Source organism: Gadus macrocephalus, chromosome 12 (assembly GCF_031168955.1).
Source record: "Gadus macrocephalus chromosome 12, ASM3116895v1".
In the NCBI taxonomy this organism is placed as follows: Eukaryota; Metazoa; Chordata; class Actinopteri; order Gadiformes; family Gadidae; genus Gadus; species Gadus macrocephalus.
The window spans coordinates 9,704,445-9,716,518 of NC_082393.1; the positions used below are offsets into that span (position 1 = coordinate 9,704,445).

The 12,074-nt window shown below is 44.1% G+C and overlaps 1 protein-coding gene across 3 annotated transcripts in view; it reads left to right on the top strand.

Annotated features, from left to right (window-relative positions):
- Positions 1 to 12,074, top strand: part of cachd1 (cache domain containing 1) — an 89,023-nt gene that overhangs the window by 42,068 nt on the left and 34,881 nt on the right. For all 3 annotated transcript variants that reach the window (XM_060066506.1, XM_060066507.1, XM_060066508.1), the window contains exons 3-4: positions 4,240 to 4,388; positions 11,449 to 11,555. In XM_060066506.1, the coding sequence (XP_059922489.1) occupies positions 4,240 to 4,388; positions 11,449 to 11,555 (256 nt within the window). The remainder of the gene's footprint in view (positions 1 to 4,239; positions 4,389 to 11,448; positions 11,556 to 12,074) is intronic.

Consider the following 12,074-nt stretch of genomic DNA (forward strand, 5'->3'; position numbering starts at 1 on the left):
TAAAACACTTCATCACCTAGCCTGCGGCAACAACAGAGAGCGTTAGGTTTGATAATAAATCCAAATCCAATTTTCCACTCCGTGGAGAAAAACGAATAAAAAGCCATGCAACATTTACTCAGTAGAAAGAGGCGTTACAGGTCTACCACTGATCATGTGGCCATAGTCTCCGTCCGGACGTTAAGGGTGCACTCACACCTAACCGTGCTCAAATGGCCCCATTGTTCTCTGGCCTGCACTCACACTAGGCCATCTGGCCGTGGCCGTTGGCCGTCGCAACTGTGGCCTGGCCACGGTAGGCTCTTGTACATATGTCATCACGTCGTAACACGTCATCACCAAGCGTCCGCTGCATGGACCATAATAAAGTCTGCCGCCAGTCAGAGTCTTAACAACAATGGACAACAACACAGAGAACACACCAACAGTTGAACCGCTTGACGCGATGTTTACCGTTTAATGGGAAAGAAGGCTCGTCGCCTTTATTATGTCCGTGGTCGTCGCATGGAATATACGTCATCCAGCTCAGGTTGCGTAGCCGTGCGTGTGTCGGCTCATTAGCATCTGTACTGTAGCGGCCCGTACCGTAGCAGCACACCTCTCCCAAGTGGCCAAATTGGCTTGGCCTGGTCAGACTGGCCACACTCACACTGGCAGATTTGAGCACAGTTAGGTGTGAAAACGGCCACGGCCACGGCCAGATGGCCTAGTGTGAGTGCACCCTAAGTCTCTCGTATCCAACGTTGACTTCTCTGCCCAATTAACTGTATCCCACTTCCCAAAACCATCGAAGAGGCTGGCAACAGTAAAAGAAAGCCGTGCTGGCCTGCTTAGCTAGCGTTGTCTAATCTGTGTCTGCTGTAAGGGATCTCCAGTGCCCCCCGCCCCCACTGTCTTTCCGGGTTGTTATTTTCCTTCCACCATGTTTGTTCCTTCACCTCTTTCTAGATTAGATATATATACTGTATGCCTTTCTCTTTTGCTTTCCTCAGTCTCACGCCCATTATCCTCACTCCCTACAGAATGGATTTGTTTGCTTTGAACTGCCTCCGCAAGTGGGATATGTGACCGGTGACCAGACTGACCATCCTTCCAAACATCTTTTGGTCCTAGCTTTTTCATGCAGTTTCTGTCTACTACAACAATGCTCCAGTCATGAGTGGCTTGCTCTTTGCTGGATTCTTTGTGGGCTTGGAGAACAACTTACTGGCTGTCTTATCCACAATCGGGGAGCTGGGCTTGTTTGAGGAGCCTACTCAGACACAGATTAGATAGCGTTCTGATGGGAACGAGAAGGAAGCAACCTTACGGTCATGCAGGCTGCGTTAAGTGTCTCTGCTAGAGATGCATTCCTTTGTGATACTCAAACACCACAAATGTTATGTTTTGGGTTCTCCCTATGTTTCTCCCTCGACAACATGTTGCATAACTCAGGCCATGCGGGTTATAAAAAAGAATGAGGAAATGTAACTATTGAAATATCCCCATCACATATGAATGATTCAAAGCAGAATCTTTACCCCACTGTTTAACTGGTGAATATTGGACTATTTTAATGTATTTTGAATACTATTTGAGTGACTATTTGAATGTAATAAGACAAATATACTTTTTGAACCCCAGTGGGAAACAAGGACAGGCCAGCCTACTGAAAATCTACATGGGGGCTCCATCAAAGTCTAGTCGCCATCTTCAGAGTACACACACACACACACACACACACACACACACACACACACACACACACACACACACACACACACACACACACACACACACACACACACACACACACACACACACACACACACACACACACAAGTGGGCCTCTCTTTGAATGTGGTCTGCAGTTGGCAAGCTGCTCGGAGGCCTTCCTCTGCACTCCAACACACAAGACACCAGGAGACACCCGCTTTAAATTAGTTCCCCAGCCCTGGTTGGCTAGAGCCAGAGGCCTTGTGGCTGTAGCCAGCATGCCTGCCTGGGCCATGGGAGTCATGTGGGTGCGAGAGAGGGAAGGAGAGTGCCCTGTCCTTAGAAGAGTGAGGTTAATTTGTGGAGAGAGGGTTGCAATAGGTGGCTTTGGCTGTGCCCTGGCAGTCTCTGTAACATTAGCTGCAACTGGCTTCTCTTGAGCCAATCTGGCAACCATTTTGGCACTGTGAACCTGCATACTTTATTTTTTTTCGTTCTTGCACGGTGCATCTGGCAGTGACTTCTTAGCTAAACACTGGCCCGATTTCCTTCGTCATAGTGTGTGTGTGTGTGTGTGTGTGTGTGTGTGTGTGTGTGTGTGTGTGTGTGTGTGTGTGTGTGTGTGTGTGTGTGTGTGTGTGTGTGTGTGTGTCCTTTAATTTTACAACATGAATATGCTAGTTAGCCTAAGGTGTGTGTGTGTGTGTGTGTGTGTGTGGGGATTCATGTTTTTTGTGTGTGCAGTAATAATAATTCTGGGCTATGCCTCGGGACCCTATTAAAACCTAATAGAAATAGCGTCTGGCATGTTAGTTCTACAGGGCCAGGCTGTCAGCAGGTCGTGCTGCATTTCCCTTGTCCTGGTCTATTGAAGCACCCCACTTTCACAGGCAGCCGTAATTGTAGGACGTGAACAATGGGGGTCCAGTAACTCTAAAAGAAGCCCTCCCATACAAACCTCTTTCACTACGCTATTAAGAGCAAGACTAAGTGGTGCAATATCAGACACACCGTAGATTATATCGGTGTTCGGACCATTCTGTGTTTACGTTTACGTTTACTCATTAGAAAGCGAAAGCCTCACAGATGTTCGGAGCTGTGGGTTTGTTTCCTCCCCAGACAGTTTAATACAAATTTATTCTTTCACGCCATTGCATGGAATAAAGGGCTACGAAATGGTCCAACCGGTTCCTCAACATGGTGTGTGTGTGTGTGTGTGTGTGTGTGTGTGTGTGTGTGTGTGTGTGTGTGTGTGTGTGTGTGTGTGTGTGTGTGTGTGTGTGTGTGTGTGTGTGTGTGTGTGTGTGTGTGTGTGTGTGTACGTATGCCTTAGCCAGATTGCCAAGCCTAATCTTGGCATTTCAACAGGGTAATGTTAGCATGAGTTTTTCAAAAAGGTTACACCAATTAAGTGGATTAAGTAGAACATGGTACTGTTTTCGTTTGTGTGTTTACACAGGTCAAAGGTTAGCGATAGGATTTAGATTGTACTTGTGCATTGGTAAATGATATGCAGATGCAACAAGGAAATACAAAATGTTCAATCATTTGTTCTGAGAATATAAAGCAGAGGAAGTAGAACAGATATGTCCAGCTGTTATCTTGGATGGAGTTATATTTCCACAGCTGTCCACCAGACGATGTAAAATAAATCTATTCAGGCTGTATGGAAGTGGATTTTTTTGTTTAGCTAGTATGCTATCCTTGGTCAAGGAAGACGATTGTCTTGAGTTTTGTGGCTCCATCTCCCTGGATACAGAGGGCTGCAGCAGGAACCGGTTGAAGCGACCCCGCTGGTGCGCCAGCTTTGATGTTCCCCAGGGGGGCTTCACTGCACTGGTTATTAGTCTACCTCCCCCTTTCCTAGTCTCAAAGGCCTGGGACCGCGCGTGTACAACTTCAAACAAGGCCTCCCAAGAGAGGGCATTGAGACAGGGTTAGATAGAGCGATAGGAAGAGAGACCAGGAGAATGTAAGTGTATTTTTACCAAAGGCCTGGGCAGGGCCCCCCCCAAGTGAACCCTGATTAAACCAGCTCCAGTGTCTTCCAAGTTTTTTTTTCATCCCTGCTCCCCTTCCATTTTTAAATACAAATACATCAGACACCCTAAACAATCCACAGTAATTTGCTTTATATATCTGCCAAAACCGATCGCTCAAAACCACCACATACTAAATATGGTCAAAAAAGATCTTTCAACTTTTGCTTATGCCAATGCCAAACAAAGAATAACTATTTTGATCCTTGAAAGCAGCTTATTATTCTCCCAATTATTCTCTTCATGCTGTGTGTTTGCTTTGTTTTTCATTCATAGTAGTTTGGGCAGGGCATCCAGAGTCTCAGTTAACAGTCTGTTGACTATCACCAGCCACCTTACTAGTTATAGTAAGTCATAGATAATTAAAAAAAAAAAGACAGTTGAATGTGTTTCCAGACATCAGTGTACAGCCATTTTGTCACTGAGCGTGTCTGTCTAGCATGTGTGTGACGGATGCAGACAAACGGGGCAGCATTTCAGATGTGTTCATCTCCTGTGTTTGCAGCTCGCCAAGAAGATCCGGGAGAAATTCAACCGCTACTTGGACGTAGTTAACAGGAACAAGCAGGTGGTGGAGGCGTCGTACACGGCCCACCTCACCTCCCCGCTCACCGCCATCCAGGATTGCTGCTCCATCCCAGCCTCCATGATGGAGTAAGTCTGTCTGTCTATTGCTGCCTACAAGCTATGTTGTAAACATCTCCTTTACTCTTGGACACACACACACACACACACACACACACACACACACACACACACACACACACACACACACACACACACACACACACACACACACACACACACACACACACACACAACATTAAATCGTTTATATTATCTTTTAAATCAATTGGTTGTTCCATTAGCACAGCTGCCAAACAATTCCCCATGATTGTCAAGTTATTTGAAGAAAGTAGTCCAATCCGGGTCGCTTTTAACTCACTTTATTTGTTTAAGTATTTCGGTATGGTAACTATGAAGCAAAAGGGAGGGAATTGTATCTAACACATGTGGAGAGAAATACTGAAGAGCTACTTCGAGCCCGGGGCTTAGGCCCGAGGCTCTCTGCGCGTCCGCCTATGTCTGACCTCAATCTGAATCCCGCGCTGGTTAGTATCAAGTGGGCGTGGCCTATGTGAAGTAGGCGTGGCCTGTATGATGTATTGGCTCCGCCCTCCTCATCTGTCTAAAGGTGCTGCCATCTGTGGCTGGAGTAGTTATTGCAGCTTATGTGTTCGATCCTGCTTCCTAGTGGCTATGTGAGGGTAATGCAGCTTGTGTGTTCAATTCTGCTTCCTAGTTGCTATGTGGGGGCAGCTTATGTGCTTAAAATACGTAACATGATATAAAATACAATTTTAATAATACAGTTTTGAGAATAAGCTAGCCGCGTGCGACACCTTCGTCTACACCCACCTAGAGACCCACGTGTAGATCTCCCACCAGAACCTCTTCCACATAACCCCCCTCCAAGACGCGCTACGGTGTCTTGCCATCGTGTCGCCCCCAGCAGGAGACTAAACATCTGTGAAATGTGGGTGGTATGGTGCCAGAATAAACCCTACTTGGTACGAGGGAGAGAGACTTTAAATCATAATCTACACAGCAGCAGCTGTACCCCCACCCCACCACCACCACCCCCAGCCCTGACTCAGTCCCTCCTCTTATCTCCAGCACTGCTTTGATGTTACTTTCAGTTCTGTGACTTTGGTGACGGCTGCATTCGTTCATTCATTATTATTTTATTGTGTTCACAGGTTACAAGGTCAGATTGTCACACGCATGTGCACAGATTAGCACAGGGCCACAGCTGTTAAACTGATGCATTATGTGAACATAGATCCGAACACACACATGTGAACACACACACGCACACGACACGACACAAGATTTGATGGTCTTTTCTATTCAATCAACGAGTGTCACGTCCGGAGTAGTATAAAACACCCACATACAAACGGAGTGGGTCTGTGGTTACAGAGAGGACAAAGGAGGGAAGATGAAGCTTGATCAGATGGTTCTGATTAGAACCCTTTTCCCAACTCTCTATCATCTTAGCTGGTTTGAGAAGATATTAGAGGCATTCTAAAAAACAATTTGACCTCCTATTCTCCAGGCCCTGTCCATCAGCAGGAAAAGGGTAGGAAAAAGTTCCCAGCTTATGTTCAAATTGATCAAGCAAATGTTGCATCCGACACCTTAATTACTAATTAGCGTGTTCATATGATCCAATCTCTGCTCTGGAGTGCTTTGTTGATACAAAGTCTCACAGGAATTTATATACCATCTATTTATGACCCCCCACCCTAACCCCAGCCTTCCCAAAAAGTGGTTTATCCCTCCTTCTGGGGATGGTTAGTAGTTCAATGACTTCCTTAATGGGCATACATGGTAGTAGTATTACAAGGGGCAAATGCGCACCTCAAAAAGACCCAGTCTCACTTTCAGGTGGCAATACATGACCCTACTGTACAGAGAGCATCTGTGCGTGTGTGTTTGCATGTGTGGTGCTTGGGTGGCACACATCCAGACAGATCCCCCCTGTGCTGTACGGGAGGCGCACTCATCAGCAACTTCTCTGGGGGTCCCTGGCTGATCATCCAGTGTGTGGTGGGGGGGTTGGGTAGGCAGGCTGGAGGGTTCAAGTGGTTCACGGAAGATCAGTTAGTTCACAACCCGCTGCTGGTACGCTTTAATCACATGACCTCTTACATCTTACACTCTCATGTAAGATGTCTATGTGTTAATGTTAAGGGGGGGGGGGGATCTTCAGTCTAGCCACAAGTGTGTGCGCGTGGCTGGGCCAGACGCCAGTTACTGAGTCGTGGAGTAGTGGGACGGGGGCTGTCGGCGGAGTGTCTAGTTTTATACTGGGTGTCTGGCAGGGTGGGTAATGAACACGGAGCAGGGCCTTTACCAAGGGCCGAGATTTGAACGTGTCATCATCGGTGATCAACGGAGCACTCATTTCCGTCGCTCATGCTAACGTGCACATTGTGTTCCGACCATTAAAAACGTCACCGCTGATTGATAGTCCAGTGAAGTGATTGCACGCATTCTGGTAATGGGAGGGCAGGAAAGCCCTGTGCCTACGCGGTAAGTGCAAGAAAACTCAAGTTGTTTTGATGTTTATAATTTTGGGAATCATATATTCAAGTGAATTAAATTTGTGATCTTGATCTTTATCCGAGATTAACGCCAAGTTGTTATCTGTTAGCATTAGCTTCGGTAGCGTTTTCTGAGACTGTTACTCCGTTACTTGGTGACATATTTTAAATTACGTGAAATGTAAAACCGTATGGAAAAACCCTGAAACAACTAGATATCTGCTCAGACATATTAGACTCCTCTCTGCATTTTACAGTGTGCTCAGTGTGCTGACACTGAATCAGCTCTCAGAACATGCCGTCGCAGCTATTTTCTGCATTTCAGCCATCACAAAGTGTGTCCATCTTTTTGAGTGACATCAACATAGTAAACTGTGATAGTAAACATTGTGGCATAGTTTCTACTTCTGAGTCACTACTTCTATTTGACAAGGTTTGCTATGCTAGCTATTTGGTAGCATGCTGCAATGGGTGAAGGCAGGCTAGTTCTGGTATGCGGCTATTCCACAGTCGTAGAGGTCATTGGGTTATTTTAGTGCTGTTTATGGGAGCAGCTCAGTTTAATTCTATATGCTAGTCTTGTCCATTGAATTTATAGGAGCCTAACAGATTTAAATGTGGTTGCTGTTTTGTTCAGTGAGGTTTAGCACTCAAGGCAGTTTCTTGAAAACTACGGTGCGCTAGCACCGACTTGAACCAACTCAGACTTCCAGTCTTCTACTCAGAGGGGCTAAAACAACGAATTGTTGAAAGCCTTGCTAGCCCACTAGCAAGCCCCTGCTATGTAATTGTACCCTCTGGGCTTGCTAAAAAGTCTTAAAATGGCTTCCACTGCCACTATACATGTCTTAGCCAAATACTGTCCACCATTAAAAGTGTCAGCTCAGTCATGGGTGACATACAAAAAATGACATTGAAACATAACAAAAAACATGAGGTAGACCTGCCTTTTTTCTTTTGTGGGTTTTCACAGGTATTTCATTATGTCTATCCATTCCAGTATAATTTGACCATGAACAGAAAAGCATTATTTGCAAGCATCATTAATCAGATCTTTTGTGAAAGACCCCCCGTATCCGTCAAGGTAGTGGATTGGGTTTATCCGTCTAATTACTGCAAGGAGAGCTTGCGCCGTCTCTGGACAAGTATGCTAATCATGACATGGGTTCCTACTTTACATTATTCATATGCATATTCAACAGATGCATTATTTAAATACCCTTGTAGTGGGAGAGAAAGCGATATCGGGGTACATTTATAGTGTGTGTTTGTGTTTGTGTTTGTGTCTGTGCGTGTGTGTGTTGGGGCCTATCTTTCACGTCGTCTCATTTTTCTTACCCTCATTACAAATCAAAATTTATGCTGAAGGGTGCTCTACCTTTCCCTCCTCTCCTTTTATTCACTATTGCTCCCTGGCTCTTGCTCTGGATCTCACTCTCTTTTGTGCTTGCTTGTCACTGGCTCACTCTCTAAAAATTCTAAGGTGCTTTTTTGGCATTACAATAACCTACAACATAATATCCAAAATAATAATAATAATAGTAATTTATCAATAGTAATAATTTAATAAACATTACAAAAATATCATTTTCTAAAATACACTATCATACAAATGTAAATGTGTGTATATAGTGAACAGCGATAATATAACATAACTAATATAAATAAATAGGGTTGGGTTAATTAAACCATTCCATGGGACGAGGCAGTACTGATCTCTCTCTCTCTCTCTCTCTCTCTCTCTCTCTCTCTCTCTCTCTCTCTCTCTCTCTCTCTCTCTCTCTCTCTCTCTCTCTCTCTCTCTCTCTCTCTCTCTCTCTCTCTCTCTCTCTCTCTCTCTCTCTTGCTAACACTGACTCTGTTCTAAAAAATTTTGGGGGTATTATTTGATGGTGGACACAAAGGGCTTGCAAATGTATTTGTTTGCATGCACGCATACAAACACTAAGACAAACACCATTAACTGCTAACATGGGCAGGTGCACACACACTGCACTTCCAATTTTCCATCTATGCAAAGTGAGTTGAAGGAGAATCGTAATGATTTAGGCCTTATGGGAATTTATAAAGACTGTGATGTTCAAAAGCAGCCTGCACATCAGAGCAGCTGTCAATCACTCCTGGCGAGGAAGATGGAGATGGCGAGAGAGGGGGGTGTGTGTGTGTGTGTGTGTTTGTGTGTATGTGTGAGAGAGATCAAAAGCAGCGATTTGGAGGGAGAGACAGGGAGGGATAGAGTGCTGATGGACTCGTGAAGAGGAGGTGGATCAAAGTCTTTGGTGGGGGTGGGGTAGAGGGGAGATGTACTGTGGTCAATACCCCCTCCCCTGCAGTCAGCTCTCTGTTCCACAGAACATTTTGCAGACACGCGTCCGATGTTTTAAAATGACTCAACGCAGTCCTGGGCTTCTTGTCAATTGTTCAATTCGAATCGAGTTCAATGTGTGTAACAATATGTGTAAATCTTCTTAATGTTGTGTTCTGCCAACCCCTGTTATAAATTAATTTCATATTAAATGCACTCCATGTTAAATTCATTCCATATTCAATTCATTCGGTCACTGTTATTCTTTCTTTAGAAAAATATAAAATGTTTGGCATGTGTTCACATTTTCCTTGAAAAGCAGCCCTTGGCAAAACTAGACAATGAGAATGAGCTTTCCGTCTATTAAGTATGAAGTAACCATATATATATATATTAGAGCTCTCAGTTAAACGCGTTATTAACGGCGTTAACGCACACCAATTTTAACAGCGTGATTTTTTATTTATTTTTTTGGGCTCAAAACAAAGAAGCAGTAGCCTGACTGCTATGTTCAAGGCATATCTTTGTATGTTCATCGTTTAATTGCATTATAGGCTTTTTTTTTGTACCGTCCTGTTTTGATCAGTATATGCCAATGTTGTTATCAACAAAAAAACATTTGCACAAGGCAAGCCGATGCACTTCTCCATGTTGATAAGAGCATTAAAATGAGAAAAATTAATGGGACAAAGAATTCAAGGGATATTTAGCATAGAAAAAAAAAAAGATTAATCGCGATTAATCGCGAGTTAACTATGGCATTAATGCGATTAATCGTGATTAAATATTTTAATCGCTTGACAGCCCTAATATATATATATATATATATAAATATTAGGGCTGTCAAGCGATTAAAATATTAAATCGTGATTATTCGCATTGATGTCATAGTTAACTAACGATTAATCTCACATTTTTTTCTATTCTAAATATCCCTTGATTTCGTGCTGCTAGCCTTTTAGTGAGATCAGAGAGTGTTGAGAAGAACAGAAAGAAGAGTGCCTCACAGTGAATTCAACCCGGTCCACTTGACATCGGGTAGGTGCATGACAGTGGTAGGCCTACCGTAAAACTTCAATAGCCCAGGCTTTTATTTGTTTCAATCACTGAACTTTCGAACAAAACTCTTGCACAGCAAAGATGGGAAATACTATAAAATTTATTTAAACCAGTATGAATATTCCTACCGTACATAGGCCTATACACATTACCAGGCTATCGAACAACACACACACACACACACACACACACACACACACACACACACACACACACACACACACACACACACACACACACACACACACACACACACACACACACACACACACACACACATACGGCGGAGTGGTAATCGGGAGAATTCCCGGTGGGCCGTTAACGTTTTGGGGTTGTCGGGCTGATTACTGCGGGATAACAATATTGCGTTTATAAAAGTTCCTTGCAGCGGCGTCCGGCAGCCTGAGCTGTGCGCCCGCAACCTCTCACTAACTCAACAGACGCAACACTCACAAACTGTCAACATCGCAACCAAGTCGATTTTGTCTAAAGGGGAGTAACTGAGCGGACCCTCCTGAAGTGGTACAGCCCAGGTGGGTCTTGAACTGCGATTGGGCAGAAAGACGTAACAGCTAATGACACCATTGAACTCTTGTGCAGACTCGAACAGAGTGTGTTTCTGGTGTAGATCCGGTTTGGTGTTGTAGTTTTTCTAACGTGACTAGTTGTTGCTAGACAACAGGTGAAAAAACTACCGACGTTTGCCAAGCCAAGAACGTTAATCGTGTGATAAAAAAATTAACGCCGTTAAAATTGGTTTGCGTTAACGCCATTAATAATGCGTTAAACTGACAGCACTAATATGTATATATATATGTATGTATGTATGTATGTATGTATGTATGTATGTATGTATGTATGTATGTATGTATGTATGTATGGTTACTTAATTAGACAGATATTTTTCGATAGAATGCAGCATGGTTAAATCATTTAATGGAGCTTCTTGCTTTATTTGTCCTGGAACACAAATGTATATATTTATTATTTTACAGAAACAATATATCATTTAGCCAGAGTAAATAAAAGGCAAATTTACATCTGTTATCCCTATATATACATATATGTATGTATGTATGTATGTTCCTTACGTATGGGAACAATGTAACAGACCTATATTCCAACTTTGATTTTTTTAAATGTTGCAAAGAAAATCGGCGTAGAGCTGTTGACGGCCATGGTGTACGTATGGTTTGTGACTGTGAGCTATAAATGGTATGTGTTCTCCTTATGTGTCCAGCTTTGATGGCAACTTCAACACAAACGTCTCAAAGACCATCTGCTGTGACCGGCTATCTCCTACCGTCAACAGCAGAGCCTTCAACCCTGGCCGAGATCTCAACTCAGGTACACACACACACACACACACACACACACACACACACACACACACACACACACACACACACACACACACACACACACACACACACACACACACACACACACACACACACACACACACACACAGTGGTAATCGGGACAATTCCCGGTGGGCCGTTAACGTTTCGGGGCTGATTACTGCGGGATAACAATATTGTGTTTATAAAAGTTCCTTGCAGCGCCGTCCGGCAGCCTGAGCTGTGCACCCGCAACCTCTCACTCACTCAACAGACGCAACACTCACAAACTGTCAACATCGCAACCAAGTCGATTTTGTTTAGAGGGGAGTAACTGAGCGCGGCCCCTCCTGAAGTGGTACAGCCCAGGTGGGCCTTGAACTGCGATTGGTCAGAAAGACGTAACCGCTAATGACAACATTGAACTCTCGTGCAGACTCGAACAGTGACACACAAACACACACGCCTATACACATTACCAGGCTATCAAATAACGCACACCGCACACACACACACACACACACAC